This window comes from Phascolarctos cinereus, unplaced genomic scaffold (genome assembly GCF_003287225.1).
Source record: "Phascolarctos cinereus isolate Bilbo 61053 unplaced genomic scaffold, phaCin_HiC Scaffold_3;HRSCAF=262, whole genome shotgun sequence".
Taxonomy (NCBI): Eukaryota; Metazoa; Chordata; class Mammalia; order Diprotodontia; family Phascolarctidae; genus Phascolarctos; species Phascolarctos cinereus.
In genome coordinates this window covers 229,984,722-230,009,232 of record NW_027555736.1, presented here as the reverse complement: position 1 = coordinate 230,009,232, position 24,511 = coordinate 229,984,722, and the positions used below count along the sequence as shown (strand labels likewise).

The window sequence follows — 24,511 nt, the reverse complement described above, 5'->3', positions numbered from 1 at the left end:
AAAGTAAGAAGGGGCTAGGTGATGAAGGGCTTTGAAAGCCAAATAGAGGCTTTTATATTTGATCCTAGAGTACTAAGGAGTCTTGGTTTGAACTTGAACTTAATAAATTGGAGTTTATTAAGTAGGGGGGTGACATGGTTAGAACTACATTTTAGGACGATCACTTTGAAAGTTGAGACTGAGAAGGGAGGAAGGAGAAGTCAGACCAGTGCAAATTGCCTGCGACAGTACTGAGGTGTGAAGGGAATATAGGTAACAGAAAAGAAGGAGAAGGTGAAGAAGAGGAGGAAGTAGTTTAGGGAAAGGGGAAAGCATAAGGAGAGATGAAGTGATAAAAGCCTGAGGACAGATGGAGTGATTATGATCAGGTAGAAGAATATCAGAGGGGGCAGCTAGGTGGCACAGTGAATAGAGCTCCAGCCTTGGAGTCAGGAGGACCTGAGTTCAAATCTGGCCTCAAACACTTGGCACTTGTCGTGACCTTGGATTGCTTCACCAAAAAGATTTTTAAAAAATCAGAGTTTTCAATCATAGAAGTGGAACACTTGTGATGGTAAGACCACCTTCCCTATGTGTGGCTGAGGTGGTACAGTAGATGGTCCTGGTCCCTAAAGTCATTTGAGGAGATTTTGTAAACATTAAAGTGCTATATAAATACTAGTTGTTAGTATGTTGAGGGCAGCTAGGTGGCACAGCGGGTAAGAGTGCTGGGCCTGGAGTCAGGAAGACCTCAGTTCAAATCTGACCTTAGACAATTCACTACTTGTGTGACCCTGGGTTAAGTTACTTAAGCCTGTTTCACTCAGTTTCCTCATCTGTAAAACGAGCTGTATACTCTTTGGCAAGAAAATCCTAAATAGAGTCACAAAGAGTCAGACATGACTGAAACGACTGAACAACAACAAATTATTGTTTTGTAGAGGTATAAATGCAAAAGTTGCCAACTGGTCAGATATGTGGACAGAATGAGAGTGAGAAGTTCATAATGCTAAGATTATGAACCTGAGAAGCTGGAAAAATGGTGATCCCTCTAACGAATGGCAATGTGTTTAAGTGGACAGAGCTCACTGTGGAACCAGTAAGATACGGATCTAAGGCCCATCACAACTATGCAACCCTGGGCAAGTCACTTAACCTCTGAGGACTAAAGGCAGTTCTTAAAGACTTTACATCACAGAGAAGGTGCCAACCTGAACTGGTAGGAGCTTCCTAGTCTGAGCGCTCCCTGTACCAATTAAAACCACAAGTCTAGTGCCTCATCCCAGTCCCTAAACCCATGCCTGCTGAGGCTACTAGCCTAGAAATTTCCATATTCTGCAGTGACTCCTTAATTACAGGTCTCTCCCACACTGAGATGAGTGATGAAGGGGTCCAAAGGATAAACAGGGCTCCTTCTCTCCCCCTCAATAGGAAAAGAAAGAAAGAAAAAGAGAGAGAAAGGGGAGAAAGGAAAAAGGGGGGGGGGGGAGAGAGAGAGTGCAATTAGGGTTAGGGTTAGTGATTAGAACTTAGCCCTCATGTGAAATTCTGGGCCAGAAGCTGGAATGGCACTTACACAGTCCTTACTGTTTGGAGGCTGGGAAAATGATCAGGAGAAAATGTTACACTCTTGAGTCACAAATTGATGACTATTAGCCCAATGGTATTCTGACATACCAACTCATTAGATTTAGACACCAAACACCAAAGTTTAATTTCCATGAGATATTAACATCATTAGAAAATGCATCAACACCCCCCCCCCATGAAATGTCTTTTTAGGAGCAAAGGCCCAAAACAAATTCAGAGAATGCCAAGATGGAATTGTTACTATGTGACTGTTACTGTGGCAATCCAAGACTGGGACATACAAAAGATCAAAAGACTGGGAATGTTTTTATACCTTGTGAGGGAATACAGCAGCATCTGGGACCTCTTGGTTACCAATGGTGTAAAGTTTGGAAAATTATGTTACTGGTGTTGACGTTGTTATATGCATAAATTGTGTTCTTGTGTATATCAGTGTATTAGGTGCGCTGCTATATACTATGTAGAAGACACTGACAACGGAGGAGGAAGGCACACACCAAATGCAGATACCTACAATGCCTACGTATAATGAAGGGGCAAAAAAGGGAAAATACGAAGGCTAGATTTCCGTATAGTAATGAAGTATTTTTACTAAGTTATGTTGTGTTTAATATCTGGGGTTAATTTGGCATTGCTGCATTTATAATATAATGTTTTGTATGTATATATAATATATATACAATATAATGTTTTTATTATATTCTTGACCCTACACAAAGTTTGATATGTGTGATAAGCAATGGGTGAAACATGAGATAGGTAGAACTACAAGATTTGAAAAGATAATAAATACATGTGTATGAGCGCTATGAGAAACCTAAATAGAAATCAGCAACCCAATATCCCAACATAGCCCCAGATTGCAGAAGACCTTGAGTTGCCAGGCAGAGGAGTCTGAACATGACTCAAGAAGTCAGATCATGGTAGTGGTTGTCTGTCTAACATCACTGATAGACAACCACTACCATGATCTGACTTCTTGGGTTGTCTATGTATTCCCTCTCCTTTCTCAAAGACATCTGTAACAGGTTTACTATCTTCCTGTCTTCCTGACTTCAACATGCATATAGATTTTCCATCAAACATCCTTATATCCCAATTCACCAGTCTCTTCAAATTCCATTAGGGTCCATGACCATCTACAACACCACCTCAACCACACAAAGTCTTGCCTTCATCCACATTTCTATGATTTCCATTTCTACAATTAACGAACACTGACATTCTTCTACCTGATCATAGTCAATCGGACCATATCTCCCTATGCCTTAATCAATCATTCCATCTCTCCTTATGCCTTACCCCTCCTCTAAACGACTACTACTACTTTCTTCTCCTCCTCCTCCTCCTCTTCCTCCATTACCTACACTCCCTCCACATCTCAAGTCAGGCAATTACCCCTGTTCTGACTTCACCTTCCTCCCTTCCCAGTCTGGACCTCATCATTAACCAATTCAATTCCATGTTGTCCTCTGCTCTCGACTCTCTTGCCCATCACCACTCAAGCCTTGGTGAACTCCAACCCTAGATTACTCCCCTAGATTACTCCCACCATCCACCTCTGCCACTCCTGTTCACATACTATTTAACAGAAACAGAAAAAAAATTATACACCCGAGCTAAGTGGATACACCACAAATTTTTGTCCTCTAACTTCAACTGGACCTTCTGTGAAAGAAGGTAGTCCTTTTACTCCTTCCTAATTGATTCCCTACCCCACTTCCAATAGAATATTCCAAATCTTCTGAACAGTACCCCATATTTCTTTATCTACACAGCCTTAGGAACAGAGCTGATATAGGTGTTTGGTGAAGGGTGGAAGCAGCATAGTACAGAGGAAAAAACACTGGCTCTGGAATCTGAGGACCCTAATTCAAATGTGACCTGTGTGGCCGTGGGCAAATCTCTTAATCTCAGTTTTTTCATTTGTAAAATGGTCTCTTAAGTCCCTTCCAGCCCAAGGTCTATGATCCTATGCCCCTAAATGTAACTAAAACCATCTTTTCTACCTAACTAGTAGGATTGTTCTGAAGATTACATAAAAAAAAAATGGGAAAGGACTCTGAAAAGTTCAAAGCCCCATACAAATGGAAGGTATACAATGTTTTGGTCCTAATTTATCTTTCACATCATCTTTATAGAAAGTTTTTTTTAATGTAAGCTACAACTATACAAAAAACACTCCAAATCACTTAGAAATACAAATTAAAACCACTGAGAAACATCACTTCACACTTAAATGGGCAACATAGTAAAAGATGGAGCTAGCCAATCTTGAAGAGGCTGTAGGAAGACAAGCACACTAATTTTCAATTGGTCCAACCATTCTGGAAAACAATTCAGAATTATGCAAGAAATGTTACTAAATTATTCATACCCTTTGATCCAGTGATAACACTATTGGGCATATACCCCGCAAAGGTCAATGACAGAAAGGTCATACTGATATCAGCACTTTTTGTTGTAGAAAAAAACTGCCAATATAACAGGAGTTCATCAATCCAGGAATAGCTAAACAAATGATAGCATATTAATGCTATGAAATATCACTGTGACATAAAGAATGACAAATATAAGGAATGAGGGAAGTTTGAGAAGATGTATATGAACTGACTGAAAAGTAAAGAAAGCAAAATCAGAAAAATGTATACTTGCCTAAGGTAACACTGAATGACCTTAAGACAAAAGATGACATAATTCTGGTCAAATATAATAGCCAATAGACTAGTCTCGATAACACAGATCAAAAGAAAACTTCCTTCTTTTTGTTAATGGTAAATTGTAAGGAGTTTATAAGGACATATGCTATCACTAGTGACTGCTAGACTAGATTTTTTTTTAAATCAATAGGTACTAAAGGGAGTTGTTTATTGTGAAGTAGTTGACATATCAAAAAAAAATACATCAATCAAATTCATCCTTGGACTCTGGCCCTTTTTCCTTAAGCCAAAGAGGAGAAATCATCCTGTGATGGTAGGACTGGTTCCTCTACTAGGTCTGAGAAAGGTGAAGAAAAGCTAAGATAGTGATCAAAAGCATACATTTCTATGAACAGTTTAAAAAAAGAAATGCATGCTATCATCACTGTAAATAATTCTACAAATCACTAATAATAAAAAATGCAAATTAAAGCAATTTAGAGGTTCCATCTAACTGGCAAAGATGAAAGAATTAAATGATAAATGTTAGAAAGGATATGATAAGACAGATATACTAATGCAATGTTGGAGCTGTGAACTGATCCAACTGTTCTAGGACACAATTTGGAATTATGATTTTTTTTAAAAAATCACTAAAATGTACCTATCTCCTTTGAACCAACAATACCATTTACTAGGTATATCCATAAGGAAGTCAAAGTCAAAGACAGAAGAAAAAAAGATCTCATATACATATGAAAAATATTTATAGCAGTACTCTTTGTAATAGCGAAGAACTGGAAGTAAAGCATATAGCCATCCATTTTGGATAGGTTTAAAAATTATGCTATATGAAATGTACTACAAATTTAGAGAAACTTGGAAAGACATGTATGACTAATAAAGAGTGGAGTAAGAAGAATGAGGAGAATAACTTATATGATAACCACATTAAACTAAAGGATTGCACAACACTGGAAGATTCCTGAATGCTTAAGTCTGCCTGATTGGCACAGCCAGTGTATGGAATTAGGCATATATTTTCAGATGAGTTGAATGTGTGGATCTGTTTTGCTCAGCTATATTTATTTGTTAGAAGGAAGAATTGTACTGTGGGGCTAGAAAGGTCTACTGCGTAGTGACAGTGATGTAGGAAGAAAAAGAACAATAACACATTTTTTAAAAAAGACAGAGTTTCTTTAGAGATTGGAGGCAGAGAACCTTTATTTGCTCTGACTGCATTTCAGTGGTCTTACTTGGCATCACTCTTAAGAGAAAAATAGACGATCTCATATTCATTAACTTAACTAATAACTATTTATATTTATACAGTGCTTCACATACATGGTCTCATTTTATCCTCCCAACTCTTGAGGGTATGTCACTAGAAGTATTATTATCCCCATTTTACAGATTAGGAAACTGACACTCAGACAAGTTAAGTGATTTGCCCAAGGTCATGCAGCTAATGATCACACACACACACACACACACACACACACACACACACACACACACACACACACTCACAGTTAGTTAGCATATACAAGCATTTGACAGTTTAAAAAGTTCTTGTCAGCCTTCCTCTTCTTGAAGACTCCTTATGAGGAATAACCCACTCCCCCTCCTCGGCATCACTTTTCACTTCCAGAAAGCTAATTGTTAGAAACGTTCTCCTTACATGACAATCCATGGGCTAGATGCGCAAATATCATTACCCTTTTTACAAAGTAGTTGCACATACAGCTTAAATTACTTATTCAGCTATTAAACAACTGATCTGGGGTTTTAAGCCGGGTCTTCCGTCTCCAAGTCCAGGCTTCTTTACACTATATCACACTGTCATTTTCTTATACGTGCTTGTTAGTTCAATACCACTTATTCTGGACAGTCATCCTTTATCATCACAGTACAGTGAAGTGAGGAAAGGTGGGAAAGAAAAAGCAGCACCCTATCCCATCACTACCCATCATCTCCAACTGAGACCCCATCTCCGGTTACACTCAGACTTCTGAATTTCTTTATCTCAACTGCTTCCAGCCCCTCCACAAGTTTACCTAAGAAATATGACTGTCCCTAACCACCACCTTCCCAGTGCTGAGAATTCAGAGAAGGCCATGTTCTCAGAACTATCTGGCTATTAACCTGCAGACAAAACCGGCAAGAGAAATTATAAGACTCCCCAACATGAAGCCTTTCCAAGGGCCTTCAATAGTAATAACAGCTACATTTGTATAGCGCTTTAAGATTTATCTCATTTTGAGGTATTATTATCATTGTCCCCATTTTACAAATGAGGAAAGTGAGGCTTTCATCATGCTAATGCAGCTTTTGGGGGGGGGGTGTCTGAGAGAAATGTACGGGCTTGGGGAAGGAGCTGATGTGAACTGTACTGGGAGCAGAAATCATGGCAGTTTCCTGAATTGAGTAATTCAGTCATCATGGTTCTTCAGTCACTCTCCACAAAAGACTTTCTTCAGACTCTCCACAGAAGCAGCTAATTCACATTAATTATAATCACCACAGCCCTAGAAGTATTGAAGTTTGTCCCTGAGGCAGTGAAGGGGAAAAAAAGCTTCTTTCACCAGAACAATCAAACTGCTATGAGAAGCCAAACCTATTACCAAGAACAACAGAATTCTGACAATTTGAGCTAATTTCTAACCTTTGAGACAGTCAATGATTGTTTCTACACTTCTCCCCCTTCCCATGCTGAAAAGTAAAGTTCTAGCACTTACCTATATAACAGTATCTCCTGAAGATAGGTTCCTATTAACTTTTACCAGTGCTTGAACTGTTAGTTTTACTTTCTTGTGAACTTAAAACTACAACAAATAACGAAAGGTTCAGAACCCAGAAAGGCCAGCCAAAAGACACTACGGTATCATCTCTATGGAGATGACTTCCAGTCTTTCTACCCAGTCCCAGCTTCCGTAGTATTCAGTTAATATTTTTCCATTCTTACTAAGTTCAGGGGCAGCCAGGTGACACAATGCATAGAGTGCTGAGCCTGGAGTCTGGGATATCCAAGTTCAAATCCAGCCTCAGACTAGCTGTGTGACCCCAGGCAAAGCACTTAACCCTGTTTGCCTCAGTTTCCTTATCAGTAAAATGAGCTGGAGAAGAAAATGGTAAACCACTAGATCTTTGCCAAGAAAATCCCAAAAGGGGTCATAAAAGAGTAGGACAGAGCTAAAAACAAACAACAATCACCAGGTCTAATCCAACCCCCTCATTCCCCCACACACACCCAGGATCACCTGAAATCTCCACCATCACTACCAAGAATGACTTCAGTTCTACACCTTCTCAACTCACCCTTAGTTGCCTCTCCCCTCTCAATGGAGAACTGGAGCGTAAAGCACTAAACTCCTTCCAAAGCCTTCTTTTACAGAAGGATCACAATCTTCTGGGTACTACCATTTTCCATCAGCTACTCTGCTTGACTTCAACTCCAGGGAATAACACGGCCCCACACCAGTCACCCAGGTCCCTCACCCCTTTTCAGGTTCCTTTTTTGCGTTGGCTTCCCCTCTAGACTGTAAGCAGCTTGAGGGCAGGAGTTGTTTTTTTTTCTTATTTGCATCCCCAGCACTTAGTATCCGGCACAAAGTAAGCACTTACAGTTTACTGAATGGAACTGAAGTGAAACTTTATAAATCAGGAAACTGATGCCAGGAGAGAGTAAGTGATCTGTCCACAATAATAAAGGTAGTGAGAAATAAGGCTATAAACCCAGATCCTCTAAATCCTAAGCTACTGCCAGGTGGGTAGAATTCAACATTCTCAAACATCAGTTCAGACAGCAAATTTCAAAAGAAGCGGTCTGGTTTGTGTGTGGGGCCACAACCACCATAGGCATAATAGAACCATAGATTTAGAGCTGGAAGGACCTTGATGCAAGGAACCCTGGAAGCCACCCTGCAAGCCACCAACGCCTTCATTTTAGAGATGAAGAACTGAGACTCAGAAAGGTTAACAAGTGACTTGTCCAGGATCACTTGTACTAAGTATCCAAGGTATAATTTGAATCCAGGTCTTCCTGATTCCAAGATCAACACTAGCCACTACATCATGCTCCATCATAGGGTTTCACTTCATTATCATTGGCTAAGGAAATTGAAGTTCCTTGAGAAAGAATTCCAATTCCTTATTGTGGAACAGGACAGCAAAATTCCAAGGCTAGACTCTGCCCTTGGTTCCACCCTTCTCTGACCATACGTCAGCAGCTTCCATTTACTTTAACCTGTGGATGGAGAAGAAAGCAGTTCCTGCTCTTGTCAAGAAATACTTTCTGCCACCTAAGTTAATTTACTTCTTCAGTGTCATACCAATCAAACTGCCAAAAAATTATTTTATAGAGCTAGAAAAAGCAATAAAATTCATCTGGAAGAACGAAAGGCGAGGAGTATCAAGGGAACTAATGAAAAGAAATGCAAGGGAAGGCGGCCTAGCTGTACCAGATCTTCAATTGTATTATAAAGCAGCAATCATCAAAAGCACTTGTACTGGCTCAGAAATACAGCAGTGAATCAGTGGCATCGGTTAGGTATGCAAGACACAACAGTCAATGACTACTATGTGATAAATCCAAAGACTCCAGCTTCTGGGATAAGAAGTCACTATTTAACAAAAACTGCTGGGAAAACTGGAAAAGAGTATGGCAGAAACTAGGCAAAGACCAACAGCTTATGCTTTATACCAAGATAAAGGCAAAATGGGCACACGATTTAGATATAAAGATGGATACTATAAGTAAACTAGGAGAGCAAGGAATAGTTCACCTATCAGATCTATGAAGAAGGGAAGAATTTGTGACCAAACAAGAAATAGGGAATATTACGAAATGCAAAATGGATGACTTTGACTACATTAAATTGGAAAGTTTTTGCACAAAAAAAGCTAATGAAACAAAGATTAGAAGAGAAACAGAAAGCTGGAAAACAATTTTTAAAGCCAATGTCTCTGATAAAGGCCTCATTTCTCATACATATAGAGAACTGAGTCGAATTTGTAAGAATACAACTCCTTCCCCAATTGATAAATGGCCAAAGGATATGAACAAGCAGTTTTCAGAGGAAGAAATTAAAGCTATCTATGAAAAAATGCTCTAAATCACTATTGATTAGATAAATGCAAGTCAAAAACAACTCTGAAATACCACATCACACCTACCAGATTGGCTAACATGACAAAACAGCACAATGATAAATGCTGGAGAAGATGTGGTAAAAAAAGGAACACTAATGCATTGTTGGTGGAGTTGTGAAATGATCCAACCATTCTGGAAAACAATCTGGAACTACGCCCAAAGGGCTATAAAAATGTGCATACCCTTTGGCCCGGCAATACCACTTCTAGGTCCATATCCCAAAGAAATTATAAAAACGGGAAAAAGACCCGTTTTGTGGTGGCAAAGAACTGGAAATTGAGGGGATGTCCATCAATTGAGGAATGGCTGAACAAGTTGTGGTATATGAATGTAATGGAATACTATTGTGCTATGAGAAATGATGACCAGGTAGCCTTCAAAAAAACCTGGAAAGACTTATATGAATTGATGCTGAGTGAAATGAGCAGAACCTGGAGAACACTGTACATAGTAACAGCCACATTGTGCGATGACTGAATTTGATAAATTTAGATCTTCTCAGCAATGCAAGGATCTAAGACATCTCCAAAAGCCTCATGACGAAAAATGCTATCCATATCCAGAAATAGAACTATAGAATCTGAATGCAGATGGATGCATAACCATTTGCTCTCCTTTTATTTTATAGTTTTGTTTCTTCTTTCTCCTGGTTCCTCCTATTAGTTTTAACTCTTTACATCATGACTAATGTGAAAATGCACTTAATATGATGTGTAAGTAGAGCCTATATCAGATTGCACGCCATCTTGGGGAGGGAGGGAAGAGAGAGACGGGAAGAAAATGTAAAACTCAAAATATTATGGAAGTGAATGTTGAAAACTAAAAATTAAGTAGACCTTTTGGACGGTCTCTTCCCAACTTCTGTAGTCTGCTGTCATGCCTAGATATCAGCCCTACCTGTTCCCCTTGGATCTGAGAGCTTGAACTGATTAAATCTGTGTTTGCCACTCCACCCTTTAACATGACTTAGGATAACAGAATTTAGAGGCAGAAAGCACCTTAAAGGTCTAGTTCATCTCACTCATATAACAGATGACAAAACTGAGGCCCACAAAGTTTAAGTGACTTATCAAAAAGCAAGTGGTAAGCAATAAAAATATTTTAGCTTTAATTTAGGGTTCTTTCCATTACACCTTGCTAACCTGATCAAAGTCATCAGCATTATACTTGTGTTACATTTGCCCCAGAATGAAGAATCCTGAGAGACAGAAGCAAACATGAAAAATGGGGTAAGTTTCCCACTTCTCCACTACCTGAACTTTTTATTGCCATGGAAGGAATACTGGAAGGAAAGAAGGGAGGGAGGGAAAAAAGGAAGACAGGGAGGGAGAGAAGGAAAGAGGGAAAGAAGAAAGGAAGACTCTGAGTTTTGATCATAGGTTAAAAGTACTTTAGATTATCTCAATTCTTCATTTTGCTTTTAGGCAAAGCTTCACCTAAACCACATCAAAAAGATAAAAAGTTGTCCTTGTTTGAAAGGCCAAAATATTACTGAAATGAAACTTCTTTAATAATTCTTACTATAAGGAAGTCCCTCCCACCTCAAACATATTTTCCCAATGCAATACTTAAGATTATAATTGTATGCGTATGTGATTGGGGATAGATGGGCAGTGCATGAATGCATACACACACACACACACACACACACACACACATACATACATATATTTTCACATGTAAACACAAACCTTATTTCTTAGCCAATTGTTTTCTTAAGACCTGTGGACTAAGGAGAAACATAACAAGTACATCAAACATGTTACCTAAGGGGCCAAAGTTCACTTTCTTCCACTTCAAATGCTCCCTAAAACATTCTATTATTTGAGAGGGTAGGAATTCCCTTCCAATATTTCACTTGATTACTACTGGCCACATCCTCTCATATTCTCTCATATACTATTCACAATATTCCTCTTCCTCTGGTAGGAAAGAATTAGACATCTCAATGATGAAATGAACCACAGGACAGTCTTGAAGGACTTTATTTTTAGAATGGTGATTCAGTCAGTTTCTTTGACCACACCTAACTCACCCACCCTATTCCATTCTCCTTTTACATATGAAGACTGAGTTTTCCAAGGTAAGGTTCAACTCTGAGGACTAGCTAGAACTCCCAGAAGTAAATAATAAAATAGATATAATATTCTCACAAATCTCTTCTAAAAAGCTTTACAGACAGTTATCTAGCCACAGTTTTTGAAGGCTATAGCCTCTCCATGCTTTTCCCAATTGTCAACAAGAAAAGTCTAGCACAGGCTTTGATAATTAAAGCTAAGAATATCAGGCTTGAAGTCAGGATACTCAAGGTCTTGTCTTAACTCCAACGATCATGTGACCTTCAGCAATTTAATTCCCTATTGTCTCAAATTCTCTATCAGTTAAAAAGGAGATAGCCCCTATCATTTTTCCTGTTTTCATAAGTCATCGGGGTATAACAGCAAAATCAACTTATGTTTTTCAAAAGAAAGATGCCACAGAAGGCCAAGGAACATTATCATTACATGGTCTTTTTACCTTTAAATAACACTTCAGTGCAGGTACTCAATTCAATTTAACAAGTTTAATAAGCACCTATGATCCAGACACTGGGAATACAAATCAAAAAACAAAACAATTCTTGCTTCAAGAAGATTAAATTACACCAGAGGGGAGAGAGACACAATATGTACACAGATAGGTAAAGAGAAATTAATAGAAATTAATTTTTTTTTGGTAGTGGGGAGCAGTAGGGTGGGGATCAAAAAAGTCAGACTGTAGGAAGTCAGCACTTGGGCTGAGCTTGGGTGGAACTAGCAAAGGCGGTTAAGAAGGAGATGCACCTGAGACATGGGAGACAGCCTTAGAAAGGCACGGAGATAGGAGGCGGAAAGTCGTGTACAGGGAAACAAGCAGCAGGCCAGTTTGGCTGGAACACAGAGTGTGTGAGGGGGAGTAATATGAAATAAGTCTGGAAAGACAGGTTGAAGCGAGGCTTTGAAGGGCTTTAAATACCAGAGAAGTCTGTATTTTATTCTAGGGGCTAGAGGAAGCTTCCTAAGTACATGGTGACACCTATATAACTGACAAAAGGTTCTTAACTAGTGAAATGATGAAACTGGCTCCTTAAGATTTTCAGATCTCTCTAAGACTATATTTAAATGAAATCAACTCAATTAGCTGTAATAACAATGGAGAAATTCAAATGAGCAGATAAAATCATTTACGTGTGACTCTGGAATGAAGAATTTTTCCCTCCCAAATATTTTGTTTAAATTAATGTTTGATGTATATGTAGAGCCTATATCAGATTGTGTACCGTCTTGGGGAGGGTGGTGAGGAGGAAGGGGGAGAAAAATTATAACTCAAAAGCATATGGAAGTGATTGTGGATAAATCAAAAAAAGTTAATAAAATAAAATTAAAAAATAAATTAATGTTCGAATTAGTTTGTACTTTTAAGGTATATATTAAATAGGCAGAAGCCAACCTAAGATCAAAACTTTGTTGCAGATAATCCACATATTGATAAGAGCTGGCTGTAGCAGGACTTTTATTTTCTTCAAGGAGGAAAATGACCATGTAGACATGAAATGACTAACAAATCATAGACTCATATAAGAAGGAAGAAGTAGGACAGAGGCTCTGGCCAAAAGTGTGTTCCTGGGTTTGAGAATCTCTTATCTCTCGTCCAAACTTATAAACTGAGGCAAGTTACTTTAATCTCACCTACACTGAAAAATAAGACCATATTGCCCACTATTTCTCAGACAGTTCACCAAGTAATAATAAAGCAGTTCACCTTTTTATAATTTTAATTACCTATATGATTGCAGCAAATGATTTAAACTTTTCTGGACCTCAGTTTCCTTATCTGTAAAAGGAAAAAGCTGGACTGGATTACCTCAAGACACGTTCTGTAAACCCAATTCAAAGCAGATTATAATGCAACAGGCCAATGAAGCTGAAGTTTCCTTATATGCCAGTGTTAGGTTCTTTTATGTCTGGAAATCAGATTCCTTAAGAAGCTGATGGCTATAGTCCAACCCTATGGTTCTCCATAGACACAGACAGACAGACAGACAGACAGACAGACAGACACACACACACACACACACACACACACACACACACTCTCTCTCTCTCTCTCTCTCTCTTACTTTCCTGCAATAACCAGAAAGCAAAATCATCCTCTAGTGAAGTCAGGCCAAAGACTGGATCATAAAAAATGAGGTAATAGACATACATCCATGGAGCTCCACTTGAGTGGCAGTACAAAACAGCCAAACAAACTTTAATCAATGCTTGAAAGTCATTGAAGAGGGAGGGGGAAAAAAGACATTCTTCCTAATCCCCATGGAAACACACTTTCTCCTGCTTTAGGTTCATTCCCTCTACACTAATTTTTTTCCCCAAAAGTTCTTTTCATTTTTCCTAGCTAATACTTAACATGTCCTTATTTCAACTCTTTCTGCTAGAACTCTTTATCTAATTCTCTCTTATCTCAGATATATCAAGACAAAATCAGTTAGGATTTCTTTCCCAGACTTCAGTGATTTTATAAGAAGCTTCTAAGGCCAAAAAAAAATGCCCCAGAAAGTTCAGTACTGGAAGCCAAGTTCTCAAAAGAGCCTCCAGGTCAAAGTCAATGGCAGCACTGCAAGTAGACCCATCTACACGGAAAATATAAGGGCCAACACCCATCTGTTACAGTGTTTTATGGTTCAAAGAGTCTATTATAGACATAACACCTACAGAACTCCCTTTTCCTGGTCACATTAATCCCTTGTACAAATTCAGAAGATCAACATTTTCTTTCTTTTTTTTTTTTGAAGATCAACATTTTCAAATAAATGACTGACTAGAAAGAGCTGCATCAAGTTAAATAAAACAAACTAGAAGGAACAAGAAATATGTCAAGGTGGCCCACTGAAAAGCTGAGTCATACTAGCTCATATCCTATATAGGTCAACTTTTAAATGGACCCTATTCTATACCGAAAGGCCACCTAAGGAAACTGCTCAAAGTTTTGTCCTAGTAATTCTGGCACTAATAACTGAATGACAAAATCTGAAAAGATTTCAAGTATTACTGAGCACAGATTAAAGACATACAAGAAAAGAGAGAGTTTTAATGTCTTTCTGATTGTTGGATTCATATTCAATTAAATGTTTCTCAGTAATCGTAGGCTCTATCCACTCCTTAGATAACCAAAAGGGGCTTTCACTCAGCGTTTTTTCCCTAAAGTCAGGGAAACCATTACGATGAAGGGGAGAGAACCCAAAATGCTCAATGTTACACCCATACATGTATATATATAAAGGGTTATTACCAAGCTAATGGTCCACTGTTTTGCAAAAAAAAAAAAAAATTAAAAAGCAATTAGTGAACAATTTAGAACCAATATAGTCCAAGAACATGGCACTGAAGAGTTGGGAAGGTTTTTTTGGTGGTTCTTTGATAGGACAAATGGTAAGTTTCCAATGGAGACTACTATCCAGAGATCTTTCTCTACTTTGCTGCCCCTACCATTCAATCTTATTTCTGCTTCCATTTTTCTCCTCCCAAATCTTATTCTGCACAGACCTATGTTGTGCAGTCCTCTACACTGAGTCTTTTTGTACTGAGTTACTCATGATTTCTTCATTACTAAAGTCAGTGGCCTTTTCTCAGACTTCATTTTTCTTGACTTCTCCATAGTATTGAACTGTTCCTCTCTGACTTTTTAGTAATGCTGCTTTTCCTTGTAACCTATCTAATATTCTAAGATTCCTTTGCTGGATCGTCAGTCATAATCCATCCCCTGACTAAATTTACTACCAAGATTTTGTCCTGGGTCTTCCTTTCTTCTCTTTGCACTCTCTCTCAGTAACTTCCTCAGCATCTGTGGGTTCAACTATCACCTCTACTTAAGTGACTTCATGTATATTCCTAGTATCTCTATTGTAGGCACTTAATAGTTCTAACAGTCAGCATTTATATAGTATTTTAAGGTTTGCAAAGCACCTTCCCATGTTATCTCCTTTGATCTGATCCTCATGACAACACTGGGACGTAGGTGCTATTACCATCCCCATTTTACAAACAAGGAAGTTGTGACGGAGAAATGTTAAATGACTTGCCCCGGACTACATAGGTAACCAAATCTGAACTCAAGTCTTCCTGACTTCAGTTCCAGTGCTCTATCCTTTGCCTTCTAGTGTCTGAGGTAGCATTTGAGCTCACTTCTTCTTTACCCCAAGTCTAACACACTATCTACTGCTTGTTCCCTATGGCTATGTATATTCGCTTCCCAAATGAGGCTACAAATGCTTAATTCAGTCTCAACAATGACTTTTTTTTTTAATTGGGCCATGTGGGAGCAGCTGGGTGATGCAGTAGATACAGTACTGGCCCTGGAATCAGAAGGACCTGGGTTCAAATCCATCCTCAGACACATAAGCCACTTAACCCCATTACCTAGCCAAAAAAATAAATAATAAATTGGTCCATGTATGTAGAACAAGGCAAATACAGAACTGTCAGACTTGGGTGACAGGTTGATTAGTTACCAGAATTGTTTCCCCAACCCTTGATTTTATTGTTTGATACAAGGAATGGCTTGCTGGGTAGAGGAGGGGAAGGGAAATATGTAGAAATGCAAGTAACACATCCATATAACACAAATGTCGATCCACAATATCAACATTTGCAAAGAGGTGATTAACCAGAAAGAACTGAATCAAGTTGAGCCAGCAAACTGGAAAGAATGGGAAATATATATTATATATGTAATATACATCAAATATTTTTAATTAGTCATCTAAGACTCTCTTCATCAAACAGAATCCAAACAAGTCATAAAGAGTGTACCTGTGGCTTAATAATTTTCTCTGATGACGTGTCTACTAAGGAAGTGTTTTGCACAACTGCACATGTATGGCCTGTATTGACTTGCTTGCCTTTTCAATGAGGGTGGATGGGGTGGGAGGAAGGGAGAAAATTTGGAAACCAAAGTTTTAAAAACACATGTTTAAAACTGGGAAATAAGAAATACAGAAAATGAGGTACAGAAATCTATCCTGCCCTACAGGAAAATAGAAGGGGGAAGGGGATAAGAGAAGCATGGGGTAGAGACAGAAGGGAGGGCAGACTAGAGGAAGGGGGTATTCAGAATGCGTGCCATCTTGGGGTGGGGGAGGGGCAACATGGGGTGAAAATATGGAATTCAAAATCTTGTGGAAGTAAATGTTGAAAACTAAAAATAAATTTATATTAAAAAAAAATAATAATAATTTTCTCTGCCAAGGAACAGGGAAGAGAGATATATGACAATAGCTTGAGGGACCTTGGGGGTAAGGAATGTGAAGATATTTTCAGGCGGCAGATAAAATAGAAGACTAGAAATAAAGGATGATTTGGGGAGATTTAAAATGGTGTGTGAAAGGTTTCTGTAAATCTAATTTAAATAAACAGCCATGCCATACACAGCAAACAGGAAAAAAGTAGCAAGTATATTTAAGTCATGATTCGGTCCTTCCCCAAGCATTTTACACATCATCCAAAATGACCTTTATACTATAATCAAGGTGGCGGAAGTGTGGACCTTTACAAAAGACATAGGAAATTACAGCTCCACCTGTTTATTACTTCTTTGGCCTGTAGTGCTTTTGGCACTCCAGTAACGAAGATGGAAATAGCTGGTGTTCCAAAGTGCTTCCCCGTACTAGAAACTGAGCTGAACTTACTTCCTCAGTAATGTCAAAAGCCAAGGAACATAGAGTTGATAGGACTAAAACAGACTGAGCAAAAGAATGTGGCAGACCTGTGAACAGCTGGTTTGTGGTAAGGGATTCCCCACGTAATAGGAAAATATCTACTGCTCCTTTTCATTCTTCCATCCCACTACATCTAAACTTGGTTTAACCAATGAGGGTGGGGAAGTGGAAAAGAGGAGAGTGAAGCCCCAGCATTCTGAGCTGCACTATTCTGGGACTGTAAACAAGTGAAGCAGCCAAGCATATGATGGGTCCCCTTAAAGGAGCAGTCTTAGGGGAGGCTAGAACCATCACGAGCTTAACTGGGGGAAATGAGGAACATTCCGTTTTTAAGCTCCAGTTATCAAAAGTCTTTTCAACTCAAAGGTCATCAACGATCTATTCCTGGGTCAAGGAAAGTGTCTTCTGTAGTATCTACTCTCTACCCCTCTATTAACTATTCCCAGGTCAAATAAGGCTATGCTTTTTTATCATCCTGCATGTTCAGCAGCAACTGATAGCACCTAACCCAGGAACAGGAGACTTCTGGCATGAAAAGTTCTTTGGCTCTCCTAACGATGTAGAAAGGATGTCCGTCAGCACATAAATAAACTGGTGAATTATCTTGTCAATTCACTGCTCCCCTACACACCTCTCAGAACTCTCAGAATTCACACAGCTACAGGAAATCTATAAAGGGAAGAAAAGACAAAGATGAAATGGTAGTGGGAAAAACGTCAGATGGGGTTAAAGAAATGGAAAAAGAAAACCTTTCAAATACGAGGAACTCAAGAGAAACATGGGAAGGCATAGCAAGTGAAGCTGAGCAAAGAACACAAAACCAAGTGAACGACAGACATGATTACAATAATGTTAAATGCAATCTGTACGAAAAGGCAGCTGAACTCAGACTACTAAAATGATCAGAAAACACTCAGATGACGTTTCTGGATCCAGAAAAAGCAGTACATAGTAACATACATCCTTCCACTTAAAAGAGGTGGCAAACAACAGGCACTGAATGAAGCACAGGTTGTCAAGCTTCGTTTATCTTATCAGTTGTGCTAAATATTTTCCTTTCTGACAAGGGACAGTCCAGTAACAGAGGAGGAGGACAGTGGTTTTCTGGAAACTAATTGATGTTAAAAAGATATTATAAAAAAGGAAAAAAAATTTACTATTGATTTTTGATGGAGGAATTTTTTAAATGGTCTTTTTTTGGGACAAGTGGATCAAAAATTTTGTTGGGATGAAAGCTGTTTTTGAACTTATCTGCAAGATCAATGTAAGGAGAGTAAAATATGTATAGGTATTCTCTTCATTCTCTCTCTCAGCTCCCTTATTAGTAGAGTTGCTAGAATCTCAGATGCTGCCTCTGTCTGGAAGAGACCATTTACTTATTCTGGAAACAAAGTAGCAGACTAGCTATACTATGGTTTCCTCAAGCTCTGACAGGGTCTAAAAAAGCAGTGGAAACAACTAGAAAATAGTCCTAATAATAATCACTTTCCCAAACTAAGTCTTAGCATATGGCCAAATGCTGAGAATGCTGATTTCAATAATTTCACCACCTGGGTATCTCTGGAGGGGCAGAGAGCAGAGAAGAAAACTATACTGGTTAATTTGTCTCTATTTTCAAATAAGCATAAGGATATATTTCAGATTTTTCCAACCACGGCTATATTTATCAGATAATACCCAAGGTAATCCAAGATGCTGTGAAATTAGTTAAATGTGTTGGTTTAACTTTCTTTGGTGCATTAATTCAGAACTCTAAACAATTAAAAGCCTTTCTTTAGCATATATAACAATATAATCATGGACTCCTTTGAGAGTCTGCTAAAGCCTTTAGATACCTTCTCAAAATAATGTTCCTAAAAGCATGAAATAAGGAAACCAATTACATTGAAATTTTGTTCACAAAATATTAAGTTCATGAACCCCAGGTTAAGAACCCTTGACCGAAGGCATGGTTCAGGTGCTACTCCTGAACTTAATGAATAACTTTCTTTGTATGAGAAACCAAGAATGACTTTGAATTTTAGAGCTGAATCTTAGAGGTCATCTAACCCAATCCCTCCTTATTAAAAATGAAGAAACGAAGGCCCAGGGAAATTAAGTGACTTGATCACAGTCTCTACTCAATAACAGAGTCTTCTGATTCCTAGTTTAGTGTTCCTACCAGTAAAACACACTCCTTGGGAGCACAGAAGTTAGCTACTGGCCTAAAACAAGCTACTAAGCCCAATATTCAGTCTTTCCATCAAATTCATTACCACGTTATTTATTCAATTAAAAATAGTTCAAGGTAAAACAAAGGGTTTTTCTTAAATGGAATCGTGTTCCTATAGCTATTCTGACATTTTCTCATACAAATTAACTAACATCTAAATCACGACTAATAGATCTTAGGAAATCACCAAGTCATGAGACTTTGAGAGAATAATGCTATCAGTAGAGTGAGATCAATATTAACAAGAAGAAAAGACAAACTCCCTGGCTTGGTCTAAAAAAAAACCGGAGAGGACCAAGACCTACAAATATATCTGTACAGGAAGAATAATAAGTGATGTAAGCTTCAACATAACAGGCTTTAGAGAGAAACTATTTTTCCTAATCAATCAAGAATCCTCAGTACCTCCAATGTACTCCTCTCATTTCTCAGGATCATTTCCCGAGAAGGCTCTGGTGCCACCTTCTACAAGTATTTCCTAACACTGTTCCCTGCCACCAGTTGTTAGTTCTCTCCCTCTCCTCAAGATGCCTTGAATTCACTTAACTCTGAATACACTGTATGCAGTAAAATATGAGTTCCTTTCAGCTCTTTAGCCCTAGTGTTTAGCACAGATCAGGCACTGAAACATTTACTAAAATTGCTGAATTCGGGTTGGAGATAGTGTAAAGGCGGTATCTGCTTAGATAGAGATTGCACTAAATGAGAAGAGTCTATGATAATATTTATTTAATGCCTAAAATATGACTAGCATTGTGTAAAGTCCTATCAGGGTACAGTAGTAGTATGAGGCAACAGGAGTTTAAGAAGTCATCTCTACCCTCAAAGAGTTTACAGTCTAGCTGAGGAGTTAATCTAGTCCTCCTTTGTTTTTTTAAATGAAAAATATATATTAATGTGTCCCAATGAAATACTAAATGCCAATCTGAGAACACTTTACATTTCACATCCCTAAAAATCCCCTAAAGAAGAATGAACAATGATCTGTGTGGACTACTTAGGCCTGTCAGAAGGCAGATGACTAAAGTGGATAATTTCTTTAAGGTTCTTTCCAGGTCTATGATGTTTTAGGAAGAAATCCCCCTCCCCGCAAAAGAAGCTTATTCTAGTCTTAATTTAGTAGTCTAAGAAAGTCCCTTTCTTGCTGCCTCTAAACTTGGTGCCAACACATCACGCATAAATGACAGCGGTATTGGCTCAGCTCAGTTCATTCTTTCATTTTGAAAGTATGACATAGCAACTAGAACTGTGGCTGCATTCCAAAGAGAGATAATAAAAAGAAATCAATAAAGAAATTAACAAGGGATCGCACAGGTCCAAGTAACTCTAATCACAAATGTTTTAGGGGCAAAATGGGATATGGATCACTTCATAATTTTATTGGGTCCCCCAGAGATAAGGGGGTGAAGGAAAGTGCTAAGTGAGAAAGCTGTGTGGACTGGCAGAGTATACATCAAAAACACAAAACAAGATACGGTATAGACTATGATATAATTTCGACAACCTTTTTAAAGAAAAAAAATTTCTGGATTATGACGAAGTTTTGTGGTCTGGAAGCAACAGTCCTGATCACAGCAAGTGAATGCAATGTCATCACTTTAACTCCACTATCTCACAAAGCAATTCCTATTAATCAAGTTTCTATGATCCCAGATGCTTTGCAACACTACTGTACATGAAATAAGGAGTCACAATCTGTAGATACTTTCCTGAGCAAAGCCTTTAAGATCACTCAAAAATGTAGATAGCATTTCCAAGCTTTATTTGCTAATATTAGCACGGGATGCTCTATTAGTATCTCTTCTCTACCCCACACCCATACGGTATACACAGAGTTCTTCAGTGGCATTTATTCATGAATTTACCAAAATATTATCAATCAGAAAACAACTGAAAACCCTCTTATGATCTTGGGACAAGCTGAACTTTTCCACCTCTTAGAAAGGTCTCGACTTGGGGAGAACCACTGACCCAGATCTCAAGATTCAGTTATCTGCACTAAAACATTAATCCAGCTATAACCAGAGACTTACCTGAATTTCTTCAGTTTCATCCACTAGGAGGAAACTCACAACCTTCTCTGTCATCTTCTTCCTCTTGGCTTCCTCATCCACACCTTCTCCTTCCAGCTGCTCCTGTGCCTTACTGACATGGTAGATGGTAACTGGATGTCTTCTTTTGGTACCCCCAGAATGAGTCCTCTTCTGACACTCCAGGCACAAATTGATTTTGCAGGTCTGGCACCTCACTGCCGCCCTCTGCCTAGCCCCAGGGGAGTGCCCATTGGGGCCCTTACAGGGGTCACAGTAAGGGACGTGGCCAGGCTTGAGCCTAAGTCGCTCATGATTCCGGAGCCTCTCCTGCCTATGCAGTTCCTCTTCACAGCGGGGACACTGCAAGCTGCAGCACTCGTCACATTCAAAGACAGCTTCATCTGTCCCACTGCAAGCATAGCTTTCCTGGCACATCAATCCAGGGTTCAGCCCCTTTTCTGCTGGGGAAGCCTGGGAACTCATAATGAGTTTAGAAAAGGAGACACACACACCATACAATGCTTATTAATTGCTCCCCAAAAACAGACTACAGGGGACTTTCCCACGGATGACTGCACAGAAATTCCACAGGATTCTGTAGACCTAAAAGATCTGTGTCTCACCTCAAAAACATAAAATTAAAATTATGATTTTGTTTCCACTCACAAATGGTTGTATTCCCAAACCTTCTTCATCCAAGACTTTTGTATCAGCAGAAATATTGATTTGGCTTGATCTCATTATCCATAAAGTGCAGATGAAAAAATTATCAAAATTCAATTTTAAAAAGGTATGTCTTTGTCTGTCAGATAGGCCTGATTTGTCAACCAAGGTGGATTCCTCTGCCAGGCCTCGTCCTGTGGTTTCAAGTGATGTAAGACAGTGGTCAGGTGGATTTCAAGATAATCCAACTTCAAGTCAATATTTCATGGTATGCCTAGAATAAAGGAAGAAGATTTCACTCACGTAAAAACAGAAGTAAACTTTTAAAATAAGACTCTGATTAAATGTCAAGTCATACTCTTCAGAGGGATCTCACTTTTGCACACATGTTCAACCAAAAAAGCTCAAGAAGGACTTTATTAATACTAGAAACTACACCTTTCAAACTACTGCCAAACTCTTCTGTAGGCCCAGTGCTTAACACACAGTAGACACTGCCTGTGTTGATTTGAAAGACAACTCACAGCCCAAAACCAGGGCCCAAAGAGTCTTTCCTGACTTCTTTTGCAGTCAAATATCTACTTTACTCTCGAATTCAAAATTTAAATAATTAACCAAAGCTATACCTTTGCGGTGTCACCAAAAGGAAGAAAAAGAAAGGAAGCACCACCACTACCATATATATTCCTGAACCATAAAAACAAAAGAGGAAAAAAAATATAAAAGAAAAATTCAACTCCAAATCCAACTGCAACCAAAAGCCTGGGTAGCTCTGGTTACACTTGTAACTGGATTGTTTCCATTTCAACTCCAGACAGATGTCTAATAAAAGACAAAACCAAGGGTCACCATTTCAAAACAAAACACAAAACAACTGCTGTACTTCCTTTCATTCTCTTCCCTTAACCTCACAAAAAGAGCAACAGAGAATCTTTCCAATAAGCACTGTTTATCTTTCTGTATAGCTTTCCCCAAAGATAGGCTCATCACTGCCAGTCATGAATTCAGGACCCACATCCACTTCAAAACAAAACAAAAAACAACAGGCAAAAGAAAGAGGGATTTTTTTTTACACTTCCCCTAACAGTTACATTCCTAAGTAACTCTCCCAGGCCTTGCCCCACCCCATCGACTAAGTTTGAAACACTGTTTTCCAACCAAAACGCACATTCACTCCTCCCCTACCAACAATCCATCAATCAATCATTTTCCCTATTTCCAGATAAACAAGGCTGAGCAAAGGAAGAGAAGACTCCTTTCCTCACTGTGGAGTCTCATGCCAAGCTGGACACCCCAAGCTCAGCCAGGGTCAAAGGTGGGGAGTGGAGGAGTGGGAGTTGGAGGTGCTGGGGGAAACAAACCACAACTACCACCGCTCCCAAAAAAAACTCTTATAACTCGTGGGGGAGGGGGGAACAAACAAATAAATAACCCACCAGCAAAACAACTCACTCCCCACCCTCCTAACTGGCCCCGAGCAAACAATTGGCTCCCCTCCTCTCCTCCCTCCCCCCTCCTCCCTCCCAGGCAGCAGCAGCAGCCACGACCCCCGCCCCCGCCTCAAGAGGGGCAGGAGCAGAGCCTAGAACAAAGAAGGCTCCCCCCAAAATCCCCCCGCACCAAGGTTGAGCCTTCAGCCCGATCTATTGTTTACACAACATCACCGTCCACCCCACCCCCACCCACCGCGGTCTCGCTCCCCGGCCCGACCCCTCCACCAAGCCCCGGCGGAGGCCTGAGCCCCCAGTACTCGTCACACCCGCGAACCCCACCATAGAGCAGATCGGGGCCCCTCGGCGAGAGGCGGCGGCGGCGGCGTGGGGGAGGGGCGTGGGGAGGGGTCCCGGGGGTGCGTGGGAAAGGGTGGGGGCTGCTCCCTAAGGCACCGGCTGCTCCAGCTCCATCTCCATCTTCATCTCCATCTCCCCCTTCCCCGATCCCGACCTCCCGCTTCCTCCTCCACCTCTTTTTTTTTTTTCTCCTTCCCTCTTGTTGTCAGTTCGGATCAGCTGATCCGAGTGAAGTTCACCCAGCTCCGGCTAACAGGAAGGCACGAGCTGGGCAGTGCCGGGCTCCGGCGGGGAGGGGAAGCGGAGCTGAGCCAAGGGAGAGCGGGAGAAGACCCAGAGGCGGGGTGGGGGGGGGGCAGGCTGATCGGGCGCATGGCCTGCTGGGATTGGAGTCCCGATCTGGACGATGGTGGCTTCTGCGTCTCCGCAGGCCTCCTCCCAGAGAGACTACATTTCCCAGAAAGGGAGAGGACGAGGGAAGGAGGTTGGGTAGGAGAGGGTGAAGAAGCACCCGTAGGCTTTCGGGATTTGGAGTTTGGAGGTGGTGGTAGTTTTAAGTATGTTTGGGAATTGAGGGTGGTTTGGGTTGGAGGAAGAAGTGCAATTGTATCAGAGAGTCGAAATGTGTGTGGTTTTTATGATTAGACTTCTTGTTTATTAACTTTTATTAAATTAATTACTTTGTAGGGAGCATTGCACATAAATACAGCCCCACCCC

General features: G+C 39.8%; 1 protein-coding gene across 4 annotated transcripts in view; it reads right to left on the bottom strand.

Moving 5' to 3' along the window:
* The window catches only part of ZFYVE1 (zinc finger FYVE-type containing 1), a 59,887-nt gene extending 35,778 nt beyond the window's left edge, over nucleotides 1-24,109 (bottom strand). For 2 of the 4 annotated variants that reach the window (XM_020986363.2, XM_078151491.1), the window contains exons 1-2: nucleotides 23,776-23,960; nucleotides 21,341-22,277 (exon numbers count right to left, since the gene is read on the bottom strand). In XM_020986363.2, the coding sequence (XP_020842022.1) occupies nucleotides 21,341-21,823 (483 nt within the window). In that variant the 5' untranslated portion in view covers nucleotides 21,824-22,277; nucleotides 23,776-23,960. The other 2 variants (XM_020986362.2, XM_078151490.1) reach the window with 2 other exon arrangements.
* Between the last annotated feature and the right edge of the window lie 402 nt (nucleotides 24,110-24,511).